This window comes from Silurus aristotelis (genome assembly GCF_946808225.1).
Source record: "Silurus aristotelis genome assembly, chromosome: 22".
NCBI classification, from domain to species: Eukaryota; Metazoa; Chordata; class Actinopteri; order Siluriformes; family Siluridae; genus Silurus; species Silurus aristotelis.
Window position 1 is genome coordinate 7,923,748 of NC_139595.1, and position 18,210 is coordinate 7,941,957.

Genomic DNA, 18,210 nt, shown 5'->3' on the forward strand with positions numbered 1-18,210 from the left:
ATCTTCTGTTATGCTAATGTATTTACTAAACAGTAAAAATATTTAATATAAATCAGTTTGAAAAGATACTTTCAAAAATAAGTATTCATAGTTTATTTTTATCAATCAACAAAATGGAAAGTAAGTGAACAGAAAAGAAGTTCAAATCAATATTTGGTATGACCACTCTTTGCTCTTTGATTCACCCTTTGAAGCAAAACTTCTATAAAGAAAACTTTATAAAGAAAACTTTTGGCCAGACTTCTCTAGACAGTAAATGACTGTACTTAAGGTCTCACTGGTTTCTGCCAGTTCTTTGCTGGTGGCACTGCTGCACATTTTTGGATGTTGAAGGAAAGTAAGCATGATGTGTCTTTCATCCATTGCATTAAATTTCCTTGGCCGGTCACTGGGGCTTCTGTTCTCAAAATGGCCAGTTTCTTTTTCAAAACAGCTCGAACAGCAAATCTTAAAACCCCAAACTGTTTGCCTGGAAGAGACCTTGCGGATGCAGTATAACTACCGGGTGTTCTGCTTAATGTTGCCATCGTGTATGTCGTGTGACATTAAACTGTCTTCTACAACCTCACCTCAATAGCAGAGTTTGGCTGGTCTTTACCAGTTTTATGTCTCCAACACAGCTGCTTCAAAGCTTTTCAGTTAGTGACTGTGTTTCAACCTTAATGACTGTGTTTCAACTTTCATATGAAATTGATGACCAGTAGCAGCTGTTTGATATAATTGGTTAATAATGCCCTTGATTCTGATCTTACAAAATCCACGACTTATATTGTGCAAAAGTAAAAACTGAAGCCAAAGGGTAAAAAGAGTAGTCAAACCAAGTATTGATTCGATAGATTTTTTTTTTTTTTGTTCAAAGTATTTAAATGGTTATTTATTTTATCAATTAACAAAAAGAAAAAGAAATACACGTGTTTATTTTATATATATATATATATATATATATATATATATATATATATATATATATATATATATATATATATATGTATATGTATGTATGTATATATATACTGTATGTATATATAAATTAAATTATTATTATGTTTTTTTCAGGACGTAGACATGTCCAGACAAGACTAGTGGAGCCCAGGGTCTCGTCTTTGAACAGTGGTGACTGTTTTCTGCTGGTTACTCCTGAGAACTGTTTTGTTTGGATAGGAGAGTTTGCAAATGTCATAGAGAGAGCAAAGGTACAGACTTTTTTTTTTTTTTTATTATATTATAAAAAAAACTATACTTTAACTAAAATAAAAGCAATAAATTACTATATAAACTAAATAATTCCTAAATGTTTTTTTATTTAAATATATAATTATTAGCAAGGACTATGAAAGTTCAGTCTTGAGCTCTTTGTCATGAGCTCTTTTTTTTTCTTTCTTTCTTTCGGTTGTCGGTGTGTGTGTGTGTGTGTGTGTGTGTGTGTGTGTGTGTGTGTGTGTGTGTGTGTGTGTGTGTGTGTGTGTGTGTGTGTGTGTGTGTGTGTGTGTGTGTGTGTGTGTGTGTGTGTGTGTGTGTGTTTTAATAGGCATCTGAGCTGGCCACTTTTATCCAGTTGAACCATGACCTCGGTTGCCGGGCAACGCAAGTGGACACCATTGAAGAGGGGGTGAATCCTGAAAGCCCTGCTGCAGCTGAGTTTTGGAAAATTCTAGGAGGACAAGCCAGCTATCAGCGTACGCTCCTAACACCACAATCTACACAGCGAAACATGATCGTATTAGATTTCAATTACATTTATTTTACATTCAATTGCAAACACGTAGTGTGCCTGTGTCACAACAGCCTCTGGAACCCCAGAAGAGGACGAGTGTTTTGAGAGTGCAATTGTAGAGACAAATTGCATCTTTCGTTTGGTGGATGATAAATTGCTTCCTGATGATGATTTCTGGGGTAAAGTTCCTCGTTGCTCACTTCTGGGGTCCAAAGAGGTATGAAAGTTGCATCTAAATAATGTACATATGCACATATTTTCAAAGCTAATTAAAATAATAATAAAAATAATAATACATCATTAATAATAAAGTCTGTATAATAAGTATAAATTTAAACATTTTGTAACACCAACTTTCAAATATAATCCTTAAGGTACGTTTACAGAGAACTTTTTTAATCTGTGCCTTGTGGTCATTGCTGTGCCTGTTTATCTGTTAGCACAACACTAAGCACATTTTTTTTTTCTTTAAAATAAGGATTTTTAAATACTCTATTTTTGGTGAAACTAATGTTTTTGTATTATATTTTGAAATTTGGGATATGTGGCCATGCTTCAGCATTTGTTGTTCTTCATCCTCAGCTTTGCTCATAATTGGCCTCATCTAGACATGTTGAATATGTAAATCCTGTAAATATATAGATCCTGTTCAGGCAGATATTATTTCACTCTGTACAATCTTCAATCTAACAAATTTAACTAGTTTTAATTCCCGAAATATAATGCATTGCAGGTCATTGTTATGCATTCTTCAAATCCTGCAATTGTGTTTTGCTAGATCCCATTTCTAATACAAAAAAAATCCCGTTCATACCCAGTTTCCTTGTTTATTCTGAATAATATGTTTCTGATCACACCTCTGGTTCAATTTATATACAGTATACATAATATTTTGCTTTCCACTGGTTGTATTGTTTAGTCAGTAAATTTATTTGCAAATATTCTTTTACTCATTAGGTGCTGAGTAGATTTAAATAACATCTGCCCTTAGTTTTTGTGTGAGTCTGCTTTCTTATTTGCACATGTGTGTTTGTGTAGGTGCTGGTATTAGATTTTGGCAGTGAGGTGTACGTATGGCATGGTAAAGATGTCACACTGGCACAGAGAAAGGTGGCTTTCCAGCTGGCTAAGCACCTGTGGAATGGCATCTTTGACTACACTAACTGTGACATCAACCCACTGGACCCGGGAGGATGCAATTCACTCATACCCAGGTTTTTAAGAATATTCAAGTTTACAAAGTAACCTTTCTATCTCTGCCAAAATAATCTGCACTCGGTTAAAAATGATGAAATATCTGTGTGTTCAGAAAAGGTCAAGGCCGTCCAGACTGGGCGATATTTGGCAGATTGACTGAACACAATGAGACATCTTTGTTCAGAGAGAAGTTCCTGGACTGGAGAGAGAGCACTGATTCACTTCCAAAGAGCAGCAGTGAACATTCCTTTGAGCAGAAGGTGTTGTCCTTTATCTTTGTGTGTATCTTCTGAAAAATAAATTTGATCAAGGCTGACCGCTTTACTCCAACCATAAATCTACTGTTAATATGTTGTATCTATGAATTATATTGTTGCTAAGGACCAGAGGTGCACCTGAAAACTAATTATGCTACATAGCATATTTAATAAAGTCCTTATCAGCAACAGTGTACATTGCACATTGAGCAAGATAGTGATTAACTAAAGATTAATTAATTTTAAGATTAACATCTAACTACCTTCGAATTTTTTTTCTCTTTACCTTCCCATATTAGCTAGCCCTAAGTACACCCTCTCGCCTGGAGTCTGCTGCTTATGATGTGGGGTTGATGCTCCCAGTGCTCCAGTCCCCCATCAGCATGGTTCTGGAAGGGCAGAACGTTGGCCGCGGTCATGGCCCATTTGAAAGCGGATGTTCTGAGGACCATCTGCGCTCTCTGGAAATTAGCACGCTCAGTGTGGATGTCTGGCACATCCTGGAATTTGATTATAGTCGGCTGCCCAAGCAGAGCATTGGCCAGTTTCATGAAGGAGATGCCTATGTAGTGAAATGGAAGTACATGGTGAGCGTAGCAGGTGAGTATCAATTGAAGGTGGTACTTCTCTCGGTGTGTGTTATGTGTCGTTTGATAATGCACAGCAGTGAAATTAGCTACAAGGAAATGTTGCTAATTACTCTCTGTAGCGATCATGTTAAAAAGAAGAAGCCTGGCACTGGAAAAATGTGACAAAAAACATGAAAGTAAACTTTAAAAAAAACCATGGTATTTTGTATGCATTTAGTGGGCAACAGGCAGAAGCCAGAGCAGGTTCGCAGTGCTGGTCCAGGGCGAGAGAAGTGCTGCTATTTCTTCTGGCAAGGCAGGAACTGTACAGTCAGTGAAAAAGGAACTTCTGCATTGATGACCATTGAACTGGATGAGGAGAGAGGAGCACAGGTGTGTGTTTGTGTGTGGCTGCGACTGTGTCCATAAGTGTGTCTGTAAGTGTGAATGTGATTTAGTGTATATGCATATAAACCTTCAGCAAAAATATTTAGACTGTTTACTGTTAAAAAAATTATTAGTTAAAATAAGTATGGCATTAAAAATTAAGTTTGTATGTAAGCTTAATGGGCTATAAACAATTAGAGCCAGGTTTAGGGTTATGTAGCTGTAGAAGGTAATAATGCATAATTTTGCTGAGTAAATACAGCTACGTATAAATTTCATTCCGGTACAAACTGGCAACCTCGAAGGAAGGGCCTGATGTCTAAAATATACCCAGTTATAAAAAAGTTTGTATAATAGCTTACGTATAAATATTTAACTATTGTTATCAGTATTTATAGCTCATCTCTATGTGACACTGGAGACGTAGGCTTTAAAATAAGGCTAGTTTAATAGAAACTGGAGCAAACATCAGTAAATCACGGTACAGTAATATAGCGCTCAAGCTGGGTGTTTATTTACAGGTGCAGGTGCAGCAGGGCAAAGAGCCACCATGCTTCCTGCAGTGCTTCAATGGTGGTATGATTGTGCATTGTGGGAAAAGGGAAGAAGAGGAAGAGAACGTTCAGAGTAAGGACAGTGTTTTTTTTTTTTTTTTTTTTTAAGCCTACTAAACCTTGACTAGTGTGGACATTTAAATACGTAGTGGCACTAAAACAGTTTGCATGTTAGAGAAAAGGGCATCAAATTAGTCATTTTATTTATACTCTCTTTTCCTCAATCTCTCAAGGTGAATGGAGGTTGTACTGTGTTCGTGGTGAGATACCCGTTGAGGGCCATCTGCTGGAGGTAGCATGTCACTGCAGTAGTCTACGCTCTCGAACCTCAATGATTCTGTTGAACGTTAACAAAGCCCTCATTTACCTGTGGCATGGCTGTAAGGCACAAGCACACACCCGCGCAGTGGCAAACACAGCTGCCGAAAAGATCAAAGAACAGTGAGTTAAGATTTTCTGCTCTGACAAAATATTTACTTATTCATTCATTTGCTCCCAGGAACGTCAAAGCTCCAGTGTACTGTCTAGACCAAGAACACAAGCTAACTAAGCTGAAAAGCTCATTTTGTGCATTAATATAAATTCAACAAAGTAAGCAAATCCATGAAAGGGTTAATATAATGTAGCCTTTTTTCCCCAAAAATACATTTGTGCTGATGAAAGATCAAATTTGCATATGCATATTCAGATTTATACTTAAAGTGGACATGGACTAGAATTTTATTTAACTTTAGGTTATAATTTGTCTTAAACAAAAATGCGCACAATTTTATTTATTTGTTTTATTTTCATAATCCTGCTCACATTTGATTTATTGTTGTTTCTCTGGTCAAATATTGGTAATTTTTTTTTCTCAAATATAAAAAAACTTGTAGTAATTGCTAAAGACACGAGCATAGTCTTTATTTAAGGATCAAATCTGACATTTTGATATCCCACTTTCATTTTTATTTTTAATCTTGATGCCTTGTGCCTTTCTGATAAGTATCTCTATTTGTATCAATTTAGAACAAATTGCAAATATAACTTTGGAACGTAAATAATATATTACATTCTAGTTTAAATATCAAATGAAAGAGATCAATTGAGAAGGATTGTTTGGCAATTATAAATTGGAAGTGGATGTTTTCTTTCTCTGGTTCTTGAATGAGTAAAGGAAAAAAATGTGCTGACTTTTAATATAAAAGTCCATTAACACCAGGCAAGTGTGAATGAAAAATAAATAGCCTGGATATGTCATAGGCTTGTCGTGGCCACACAGGCTGGTGATTTGTCCACCCCCGTATTTACTGTATTTTACTGGGTTAAAATTATAGAGGCTAAGCTCAAGTAATAATTAGGGTAGTTATTGAATGGAACAAAAGTTATTTTATGTCTCTAAGGCGTCCACTGGAGGCAGGCCTGCACAGCAGCTGCAACCTCACCATATACGAGTGTGAAGAAGGGGCAGAGCCCATGGAATTCTGGGAGGCGTTGGGCAGGAAGGACCGTAAGGCATATGACTGCATGCTTCAAGGTACAAATGCAATTTTTGTTGCATTTAATTTAAATTCATGAGCGTCTGAAAATCCAACTTGTTACTTAATAAAACAATTAATAATTTGTAATTTTTTTTTGTAGATCCAGGAAAGTTTAACTTCACTCCACGTCTCTTCCAGTTAAGTAGTTCTTCAGGTGAGTTTGTGGCTCAGCAATTCTTCAACCCATCCAGAACTCCAAACCTGGTCAGCGCGTTCCCCTTTCTTCAGGAAGACCTGTATTCTGCACCACAGCCCGGTAATTAAAGCGCACCATATGGGAATCTTTAAAATCTTCTTTGTGAATGTATACATAGATCAACGTAAAATGTACATAAATATAAAAAAAAAATAAAAAATACCTGTGTGTGTGTATACGTGTGTGTATATGTATGCATGCAAAATTTACACTACATATTGTGCTTTGTAATTTTTATACAGATTTATAATAGTTTTCTTTTTTTTTCTTTTTTTCTTTTTTAACTAAATCATCAGATTTATTTTTTTTCTTCAAAATAAAAAAAAAAATAAATTTAACTATCTACTGGGATATTCAAGGGGTTTGTTGGTTGCTGAATTTTAAGAGAAGATTGTAATCAACGATCTATGCAGTTAGAAGTTTATGGACAACCGTTGTTAAGATCTTCGAATGTTAGGATTATACGTAACCTGGAGAAGTTTCTCAGCATATAGCTGTTTGATCAGGTTTTTGCCTGTATAAATGAACAAAATCACATTTGAGCAGAATGTACAGCATGAACAAAAGGCTTTGTGTTTAGCATTTATTTTTAAAGCACCACTGTCATTACAGATCGGCTTTTTTAAAAAAAATATTAAATCGACTTTTGAAGAGCAGTATATATATATATATATATATATATATATATATATATATATATATATATATATCTTTTATAATATATATCTCTTTTGCAATTTGGTTACACAGTTATTTTTAAATGTGGTGGAAAAAAAAACACTTTTTTTTTTTTTCTCTCCCTGTCGATAACTTTAGCTCTGTTCCTGGTGGATAACTATCATGAGGTGTACATGTGGCAGGGCTGGTGGCCACAAGACACAGAAACACCCGGTTCAGCCCGGATCCGCTGGGATGCTGACAGGAAATGCGCCATGGAAACAGTGCTGCGTTACTGCAGAGGTGAGACGTGATCATACTGTAGAGTTCATATAAACAGAGCAAAATTGTACCAGAAGTGTGTGGTGTGGATATTTTCTTGTGCTTGTTTTTTTTTTATGTTGTTGTTGTTGTTGTTGTTGTTGTTGAACTAAAATGTAGATAAAGATATGCTTGTTTATAGTGAGAACTTTTTGTGATCTTAAATGACTCATTAGTGGTAGACTAAGAATGGTTTATAGGACTGTGGTGAGACCTGTGATGTTGTATGGATTAGAGACAGTGGCATTGAGTAAAAGACAGGAGATGGAGCTGGAGGAAGAGGAGCTGAAAATGTTGAGGTTTTCGTTGGGAGTGACGAGGATGGACAAGATTAGAAATGAGTTTATTAGAGGGACAGCACATGTAGGATGTTTTGGAGACAATGTGAGGGAGGCGAGATTGAGATGGTTTGGACATGTGCAGAGGAGGGACATGAATTATATTGGTAGGAGAATGCTGAGAATGGAGCCACCAGGAAGGAGGAAAAGAGGAAGGCCAAGGAGGAGGTTCATGGATGTGGTGAGGGAAGACATGCAGGTAGTTGGTGTGAAAGAGGCAGATGTAGAGGACAGGGTGGTATGGAGACGGATGATCCGCTGTGGCGACCCCTAATGGGAGCAGCCGAAAGAAGAAGAAGAAGTGGTAGACTAAGAATGCTGTTGGGGAAAACTATTGCAAACGCACTGTTATAGGAAGTTTGGCAGCTGCATTTATAATATAAAAAATGTTTGATATAAAAAGTTTACAGTGCACTACTTATACTGTTTTTCCACTGAACATATAAATTGGAAAAGCTGTAAAACATTCAGTAAAAAAAGAACACACTTGAGGGAAGATAATTTGATTGTCTTCTTTGTCTGCAGTTGCACTTAGATTGGACAATGTACACTTAGACATTTAGCAATAATACATTATTTACATACACATCATACGAGATATTTCAGGCTAAAAAAGGGATCATGGAGTAAATAAACCACCTTGTTGACCTTGTGTTATGGATCTTGTGTTAATCAGTGTTCTGGCTGTTAAACACCAGCCTGAGTGGTGGTGATGAGGTGCGGGCCACTAACAGGTGCTGCTCCTTCTGTATAAAAGAACATTTTCATTTTGTGTGTTCTCTGAAGTGTGCTACAAAGCCCTCAGACATGATTAGGGCTGAAGCTACTGCACTGTTCTGTTTTAAGTGATGTATAAAGACCTGTCTTTTTCTGATACATAACAGCTTTTCTTTACTTTCTTTACATTACTTTGGATTTACTTTCTTCTTTTAGAAAAGAATGAGCAAAATCCTCAGAAGTCATATTTGATCCATGCTGGCCTGGAGCCTCTTACATTTACCAACATGTTCCCCAGCTGGGAGCATCGGGAGGAAATCACAGAAGTCATGGAAGAGGTGAGACTGCGCAAAGGTCCAAAAGATTGCTCACATGTGTAATAAAAATTTCAGTGTAGGACACAAGGTTTTAGAGGAACAGGATGTCTTCGAAAAAACTGCTCCATCAGCTCTGCAGGCAATGTGTAGGAGGTAAAACCAGTTTGCATCAGTAAACTATATGCAGTGTACAGTATGTATGTGTTTATATAGGTAACAGGCAACATATTTATTTATGGGAACTAATAAAAGTTGATTAGAAGAGCATGTTGTAGTTCTTGGTAATATTATATCACTATAATAAAAGGTATATGTCTGCAGTGTTAGATTATTATTTGCAGTTGTTCAGTGCTTAACCTTTTTAATTGGACCTCCTGTGTGTTCTTGTGTGTACATGTGTGTAGGAGGCAGAGATGTGTAACCAGATCACCCTGGTGGAGGATGTTTTGGCTCGCCTTTGTCAAAGCATTTATCCTCTTGCAGCACTGCAGAGTCGGCCCCTTCCACACGGTGTGGACCCTCTGCGCCTTGAAATCTACCTATCTGATGAGGACTTTGAGGTGAGACCACTCTTCATGACCAGTCACTATCTCCAGCTAATATATATATAAATTGGGAAGCAATAGAGACCTTTTTTATTTCATACCAGTGTCTAGAGTCTGACTTTGCTTTTTATACTCTAGTCTGGTTTGTAAGGATTTCTGAGTTGGTGAGTATATTTCTTTTAACCACTGGACCTCACAAAAAAGCACAGAATGATTACCATGCACTGCTTCACTTTTCCTTCACTAATAAAATCTGTTTTTTTGTTCTTTATATTGCATTATTTCACACCTATGCTGATTTTAATGATGTTTCCTCAGATAAGTCACGATATTACAGACAGTAAATATATGGTTGGATGCGCATACTTGATTGCAAGTTTTCAAAAGCTTTACACTTGACAGCATGACCACATCCTGAACCTTTCATGCACTGAGAATAATGTGTCTCGGAAAAACTGTTCGATGCAGTTATTTGACAATACACTGACATCTGCTGGCCAATAAAATTCATTACATGTTTGTTAAACCAAATGCTCCTGTAAGAATTGAATTTCTAAATGAAATGCAGGGCAAATCAGGCTTTTAAAAACCTTGAATTTGCTTCATCATATTTGAGCATATTATTAATTTATGTATTTGTGCATAGTTTAGTTGTTTATGTAATCTTAAATATATTTTTTTATTATTTATTAATTTTTTTTGGTGGAGCATTTTGGAGCAAGAAGGGTTAACAGAAACTATAAGAAATTACACTTTTAAGCCATAACATTCTCATGATTAAATTAGGAATAAAACAGACATTATTGTATCAATGAATGGCACATCATTTTGCTTAATCATCTGTAGTTACATTTAATTTCACAGTGTGTACAATCCTCTGTCTTGACCATTTTCTGTGGTGGAAAACTTAAGGGTGTTGTTCAGTTAATTTTAAATGTCTCCCTACAGGAAGCCATTATTTTAATTTATTTTTATTGAAATTTGGTCACCTGCAAATTTCCACCCACTACCTAATGCTCTGCTGTCACATAATAGCTACTCGGGGCAAAACATGTTTTCTCTGGAGCACAGAGAAACATATAATTTATTCATTCATCTTTGGTAACCACTTAACTATTGATGGTAGTCATCATATTGGATATTGGCCTTCTGTTTTAACCAGTGTTTCACCCCTCTGAGGTGTGAGTTTGCACAGTGGCTTATAGAAGACATGGTTAGTATTATTGGGGTCTGGTGTGAATCCTAGATATTATTAGTGGAAAAGATAGTTGCTTGTATTTATTTTTACCATATGAGAGTTTTTCATACAATACATGTGTTCTGTTTTCTCAGAAAGCCCTGGAGATGAAGAGAGAAGATTATGAAGCCTTGCCAGGGTGGAAACAAGTCAACCTCAAAAAAGCCAAAGGACTCTTTTAATTGCCTCTCAGTAGTTATGATTCTTTCACAGCTATGGTTCTGTGTGCACTTGGGTGGTGTGACTTCGGATTGTCATGACAACAGGGTGATGTGGGTCATGCCAAATGGCACACTAAGTTTAAAAGTGTTTACCTGCTGTGGTGTCTGTCTCTGATGTTGATGTGTTTTGTTCCTATGCACTTTCAACAGTCACCACTGTGTGTGATCTCACATTTCTATTAACTGTGCTGTGCAGTAAGGTTCCATATCATCTCTGACAACAGCTGTTCCGTTATCTTCTTAATATTAAAATGAAGCTAATAAAGTCTGTTTTTTTTTTTTGTCTTCCCAACCTTTCCTGGGACAGTGCTTGTGTGCTTGAGGAAAATGTAGCCTAAGGGAGTGTACTCTTCAAATTTTCAAGTTGCTCTAGTCTTTTCCATCTCCTGTGGAGTTTACACATATCTAAGTTCCTTTTACTGTCTGAATGAACTTTGGCTGTTGTCAGGTGATCTCTCCCATTAATGGTTCTAGAGTCATTACTTGTACTTGTAATAACAGGATCGAATATAGAAGGAGATGAATTAATGAATGAAACACTGTAAATGTACAGCATAGTGCCTTGCTTTTGTGTACAGTTTATATACAGAATGGATTCTAGTCTGTATTTCAAAGACTTACTTTGTGATAAAGGCAATGGTAATAAATCATATTTACACTTATCACCATAATAAAGTGAAGATGTATTATTTTTTTTGTCTAGATACGTTGATTTTAAGACCATGTGCAGGTATGATAAGAGCAAATCAGATTACGTCCTCCCTTAATAAAACCTGCTGCGTTCTGCTTATTGTGCAATGTTCTTATAATGGCTTTATGTAAAACACAATTCTCTGAAATGTAATATATATATATTTTTTTTACATCTCTTATTCACCACTGGGAATTCACTTTTACAGTATAACAGCGTGGGCATTTACAGTTAGTGTTTATCTAATCAAATAGTTAGGATTAGATATTAGATCTTACTGGTTGGACATTACTGTAGTAGTCGGTACTCTAAGAATAGCTTTACTTCTTTATGTTGGACCACTAGAACAGTTTTCTGCTATAGCAATGGCAAACTGGAGGTAACACTGGATAAATTGAAAGCAGGGCTTTCAGTAAAGACTCTGCCTAGACAAGACAAACAGTAGTTGGAAAAGGTTAAAAAAAATTCTCCAGCAAATGCAGGTTGCATCTCCAGTACAGTGGCTCTGGCACTTGGGGAAATAATTCCTATATAATTGTAATAGGTGCAAAAATACCTACTGGCATCATGTTAAGTACCGTATTTTCCGGAATATTAAGCGCACCCAAATATAAGCCGCACCCGCTGAATTTTACAAAGATTTTTATTTTGAACATAAATAAGCCGCACCTGTCTATAAGCCGCAGTCTACACTGAAACTAATGAACTTTACACAGGCTTTAACGAAAGACAGTGTCTGTTACACGGCTTGTATCTAAACAGTAGCCTACCAAGAAAGTCATTGTTCACTCTCTTCCTCCTTCCTTTCACAACTATTTCTCTCAAGAGTTTATCTTTTGGCATAGTCGTGATCACCATCGGTGAAGTGTGTTTTTTCATGCCCGGTTGTTTTCAGCTTGACGAATGATTCTCCTTTCCTGTTGACAGTCCGAGTGAGTGGCAGGTAAAACGTCAGAGGAACCTCATCCATATTTATGATGTGGCGCAGCCCGATTCAGTGGGAGCACGATTAAATATAAAGAGTTACATTGGTTTACCTGAACCCGTTCGGCAATTTCAATGGTCTAATGTTATGTCGCTCAGTTTTTTTGGCTTGAAGTTTGTGAAACCGGGAAAAAGCCAGGGAAAATCCATAAAATAGCCGCTTTGTTGTTTAAGCTGCGGGATTCAAAGCGTGGGAAAAAAGTAGCGCCTTATAGTCCGGAAAATACGGTAATGAAAAACATAGTGGCAGATAAAGTAGCAAAGAAAACTATCTTAGAGATCCAAAGCAGCAGATAAATGGACACCTTTAATTGACTGGTTATAAAAACAGAAAGTCCCTTGCTTGCACGTTTGTGTGAGTCGCATAAATTATGATGCGTTTAACATCAACAGAAACTTGTTTTTTGTTTTGTTTTGTTTTTTCTTGGACCAGAATCCTGGGGTCAAGCTCAGTTATTAAGACAACCCTGACCAGTTGGCCACCATAAAGTTGGCAAGACACCAAGAAAGCCCCTTTTTCCCTCCATGAGCAGACATTCCACAGAGATTATTATTTCCACACAGATCTTCCTATCAGGTGTAAGGTCAATTATCATGAAAACTATAAATGGTATTAATAGTAGTCACCTATTTTTTTTCATATATTTAATATTTATCTTATTTATAGCCACAAGGCTGAACATTCTTTGCTGTATGTATTATAATTTAATAAGAATAACTAATGTATTTTGTGTTGGGTCACTGTGTGTGTGATTCTCAATGATCTGGAATGTCAGTAAAATATGCATTTATGTTTTATTTAAGTCATGTGGCACACTGTTTACTAATGTTATGGACAGAAATTATAAGGCAATTTTGGCCTACACAAACACCAATGCTGGTGCCTGGAAGTTTTTTGTTTGGTTTTTTTAAGTACAGAACAGTGGATATACATAATGCAGAATGCAAACTCTTATTAAACATTTAGATTTCAGTAACAAATTATTTAAAAAAAAATCAAGAAAGGTTCAAATAGAAAGTCATGAACGAATCTGATTTTGTAACGCATGCTCGTTTTGTGTTCCTTTAAGAACAGCAGGAAACAGGTTTGGGTGTGTAATTTTTCTATTTTTTGTTTTTGTTTTTGTAAAGCATTTTCAAGTTCTCAAGAGGTACAGTAGAGCTGGAATTGGATGTTTCATAACTTTCAAAAGTGGTTGAAGGTAAATGAAATTTGATTAAGCAGGTCTTAATTTTCTGATGTCAAGGCAAGTTTATTTCTATAGTGCTTTTCACAACATTGTTTTAAAGCAACTTTACAGAAATCAACAGTCAAGGTGAATGGTGTGTATTTGCCCCTGATGAGCAGCCGTGGCAACTGTGGCAAGGAAAAACTCCCTTAGATGTAATGAGGAAGAAACCTTGAGAGGAACCAGACTCAAAAGGGGAACCCATCCTCGTTTGGGTGACATCAAGAGTGTGATCATAAATCTTTCAACAATACGGAACACTGTAGAGTGAGAACTAACATGATTACTGGACTGTGTGATTATAAGTAATGTTCTTTCCACAGTCTTATACAGTCTTTATGGTTATAAAACTGGGAGCTACTGAGCAACTCATAAAATAGCTCAACATTTGTGATCATCACAGATCCAGCATCAGCTTCTCCATGCCGGAGCCTTTAAACACTCCAGGAGGTCCAATGTCAAAACTCCACACATGTAGTGGGATCCAATTGGCACTGGTACGTTTTTAGATGGTTCGGGATGTTTGCGAGTTCGGCATCTACTTCTTTAAAGGTCCATATTCTTCATGAGGTGGGACGTGACTGGAGCTGACCAAACATCAGGATGCCTCGGGATGGGGAGAGAAAGAGAAGCATTGGAGAGAAATTAGCGTAGCTGCTGTTCATGATATTAACAGCACAAGTTGATCATATGCATGTGATCAGATGTTCTGGAGCACAAGGTTACGATGTGAGACGTATGTTATGTGTAGGCTTTGCTAAAAAGATACGTTTTTAATCTGCACTTAAACTGGGAGAGTGGGTCTGAGCCCCAAACACTGTCAGAAAGACTGTTCCAAAGTTTAGGAGCTAAATGTGAAAATGCTCTACCACCTTTAGTGGACTTTGCTATTCTAGGAACTACTAGAAGTCCAGAGTTTTGAGATCTCAGGGAACGTGATGGATTGTAGCGTGTTGAAAGACTGGAGAGATACATGGGAGCTAAACCATTTAGTGTTTTATAAGTAAGAAGCAGTAGTTTGTAGTCGATTCAAAACTTGACAAGTAGCCAGTGCAGGGATGATAAGATTGCGGTTAAATTATCATATTTTCTTGACCTTGTGAGAACTCTGGCTGCCACATTCTGAACTAACTGAAGCTTGTTTATTAATGATGCAGGACATCCACCTAGTAATGCATTACAATAGTCTATTCTGAAGGTCATGAATGCATGGACGTGCTTCTCTGCATCGGATATAGATAACATTTTTCTTAGCTTAGAAATATTTCTAAGGTGAAAGAAGGCTGTTTTTGTAATGCTATCAGTTTTTTCAGTGAAGAAATTCATAAAATCCTCACTACTAAACTGTGATGGAACACATTTTCAGATACCTGATTTGTAGTTAATTTAGCTACTGTACTGAAAAGGAACCTGGATTGTTTTTGTTGTTTTCTATGAGTTTGCTCAGGTGTTCAGCTCTAGCAGCTTTCAGCGCCTGTCTGTAGTTGAGCATACGGTCTTTATACACAATTCTAAATACCTCCAATTTAGTTTTCCTTTATTTTCTCTCCAGATTATGGGCTGTTCTCTTGAGGGCATGCGTATGACTATTATATCAAGGTGCAGGTGCTTGTTCTCTAACCTTTTTTAACCGGATGAGGGCAACAGTGTCTAATGTGCTAGTGAGGATAAGGTCCATGTCGTTAGCTATTTAATCAAGATTATTAGCAGTTATGGGTTTAGTGAGAAATTGAGATAAATCAGGCAGGTTATTTATAAATCTGTCCTTAGTGGTCGGAACAATAGTCCTACCAAGTCGATAATGTGGTGAAACACGGCTAATCTACTCTACCCGTAGTGTGTACAGTATGAGATAATGGTCTGTGATGTCATTACTCTAGGGAAAAATATCTATATCAGTGACATCTGCTCCGTGGGATATTATTAGGTCTAGTGTGTGGTTAAAACGATGGGTTGGTCTGGTGACGTTTTGTTTAACCCCCAAAAGAGTTTACCGTATTTTTTGGACTATAAGCCGCTACTTTTTTCCCGGTTTCACAAGCTTCCCGCCACCAAAAAACTGAGACCCATAACATTAGACCAATGAAATTGCGGAACGGGTTCAGGTGAACTAATGAAACTCTTTATATTAAATCGCGCTCCCACTGAATCGGGCCGCACCACATCGTTTGACCTTTGACCTGCCGCTCACTCGGACTGTCAACAGGAAATGTGAATCATTCGTCACGCTGAAAACAACCGGACAGAAAAAACGCACTTCACCTGTGTTCTGAGCTGCACGGCTTCGGGAGAAAAGCTTCATCGATGGTGATTCTTAAACGCACAACGATGGCAAACGAAAAACTCTTGGGAGAAATTGTTGTGAAAGGAAGGAGGAACACAGTGAACAATGACTTTTTTTGGTAGGCTACTGTTTAGATTCAAGCCGTGTAACAGACACTGTCTTTCGTTAAAACCTGTGTAAAGTTCATTAGTTTCAGTGTAGACTGCGGCTTATAGACAGGTGCGGCTTATTTATGTTCAAAATAAAAAATTCAGTGTGTAAAATTCAGTGTGTACGGCTTATATTAGGGTGCGCTTAATAGTCCGGAAATTACGGTAATAAGTCAACAAATGATAATCTTAGGGCATCGTTTACATCATCTACATGAATATTACAATCTCCTACAAGCAGCACTTTATCAAAATTGATCAAGAGGTCTGAATGAAAACAAGCAAACTCATGAAGAAAATCAGCATAGGGCCCTGAGGGGCCGGAACATGGTGACCAGAGCGAGAGATAGGGGTTTTCTATGCATGTCTGAAAGTACAATTTTAAGAACGAGCACTTCAAATGATTTAAAGCTGAATCCTAATCTCTGACTAACATTAAGAAGAGCACTATAAATGGTTGCTACACCACCCCCACGACAAGTCTGACGGGGCTCATGCTTATAAACATATCCTGATGGTGTCGACTCGTTTAGACCCATATAATCATGTGGTTTAATCCAGGTCTCAGTGAGACAGAGTGTATCGAGATTATTCTCTGTGATCATCTCATTTACAATCAGTGCTTTGGGTGCAAGTGATCTAATGTTTAAAAGACCAGACTTTAGCACTTTTTGGTGTTTGCTTATCTGGCCTTTTTAGTTTTAACTGCAATAAGATTATTTCTGGATCTTGTGTATTTAATTCTTGGCTTTAATACACAGGAAATAGATACGGTTTCAATAAACTGGGCTGTGTGCACATTTGTAACTATTTGGTTTGTTGTATAAGTGTTCTCATAGTCGTAAATTGCCTGATGTCTTACCAGTCAGATGGTGTGACGTATCCTAGAGATGTTATCTGATAGCACTGCTGCTCCAACTCTGCTGGGGTGCAGGCCATCAGGGAGGAAGAACCTAGGACGCTCCCAGAAACAGTTCCAGTTATTAACAAAGAGAAGTTTGTGCTTTCGACACCATGACTATAACCATTCATTTAGTGCAAAAAGTCTACTAAACTTCTCAGCCCCTTTGCTGGTAAGTGGGAAGAGATCCTGACACTATGATCCTCGTTCTCTCGTGCCTTGAGACCACGCAGCCACTGGAACTGCCTCACAGTCAGTGATTGGCCTACTTTAGTCTCTTGACTGAAGTGTGGATGACTTCGATCTGGGCGGGAGACGATTGTGCCCATAACAAGGTCGAGTCCCACAATGAGCCCAAGAAGGTGGTTCTCTGTACTGGAGAAAGCATGTTCCACTTCCTTAGAAAAAAAACACAAAGCTCACGTGTCCAAGATTAAAAGAGTTATTTGGTGTACTTAAATTAGCCTTTTTGAATTTTGTTGAGACATTTTCTCTTCAAAGCTTTATTTTTGGTCCATATTATACAGCATCCAAAATGAGAAAAAGTAATTTGTTGAACTTTTTGATTGGACAAGCTAAAAGATCAATTTACATTACAAGTTAAATAAAGATAGATGGTAGAGAGGAGCAAATAGTAGAGTTGGTTTTAAAAAATGTAATTGTAAATTTTACAATTTTAATTGAAACTTTTTTTTTTTAGAGAAGAGGAGTTATAATGAAGCTATTTGCATTGTACTAGATGGAATGTTATAATTTAATACTAAAAATAATAGGTGGTGGGTTTATAAGAGATCATTTTATGTGGTTATACAGAGATAGAAATGGTGTTTATTAAGTTTATTAAGGTGTTGTTTTAAACTTATAAAGTTGTTTTTATGATTACATAAAGTTATGAAAAACAAAATCCCCCCCCCCCCCTCTTCATTAACTGCATCTAATGGCATTTCTTAATAACCAATCTTGACAAATGTCTAAAAAAAAAAAACATTTTTCAACATCTAATCAACAGTAATACACCACATTGGCCTGTGGCAATGATCATTACAGGTTTTCACCTGTTTAGGTCCTTGCTACACAGAATGAGTAGAAAAGTCTATGAAGGTTGACTAATATGACTTTGCTAAGCATGTTTATACTTTGCTGATGTATCTTTAAGAAGTGCAAAGCACAGGTTTGGGTGTGGGTGTGGTAGTCAGATAAGACTTTGCACTTTTTTTGTTCAGGT

The 18,210-nt window shown here is 37.0% G+C and overlaps 1 protein-coding gene across 1 annotated transcript in view; it reads left to right on the forward strand.

The window, feature by feature from the left end:
- Positions 1 to 11,422, forward strand: part of svilb (supervillin b) — a 34,196-nt gene extending 22,774 nt beyond the window's left edge. Inside the window, exons 23-37 of the mRNA XM_083524756.1 lie at positions 1,057 to 1,193; positions 1,529 to 1,676; positions 1,786 to 1,931; positions 2,753 to 2,928; positions 3,024 to 3,171; positions 3,468 to 3,768; positions 3,976 to 4,130; positions 4,646 to 4,751; positions 4,912 to 5,119; positions 6,061 to 6,194; positions 6,299 to 6,454; positions 7,211 to 7,354; positions 8,644 to 8,765; positions 9,149 to 9,304; positions 10,622 to 11,422. Of these exons, the coding sequence (XP_083380882.1) occupies positions 1,057 to 1,193; positions 1,529 to 1,676; positions 1,786 to 1,931; positions 2,753 to 2,928; positions 3,024 to 3,171; positions 3,468 to 3,768; positions 3,976 to 4,130; positions 4,646 to 4,751; positions 4,912 to 5,119; positions 6,061 to 6,194; positions 6,299 to 6,454; positions 7,211 to 7,354; positions 8,644 to 8,765; positions 9,149 to 9,304; positions 10,622 to 10,708 (2,324 nt within the window). The 3' untranslated portion in view covers positions 10,709 to 11,422. The remainder of the gene's footprint in view (positions 1 to 1,056; positions 1,194 to 1,528; positions 1,677 to 1,785; positions 1,932 to 2,752; positions 2,929 to 3,023; positions 3,172 to 3,467; positions 3,769 to 3,975; positions 4,131 to 4,645; positions 4,752 to 4,911; positions 5,120 to 6,060; positions 6,195 to 6,298; positions 6,455 to 7,210; positions 7,355 to 8,643; positions 8,766 to 9,148; positions 9,305 to 10,621) is intronic.
- Positions 11,423 to 18,210: the final 6,788 nt, after the last annotated feature.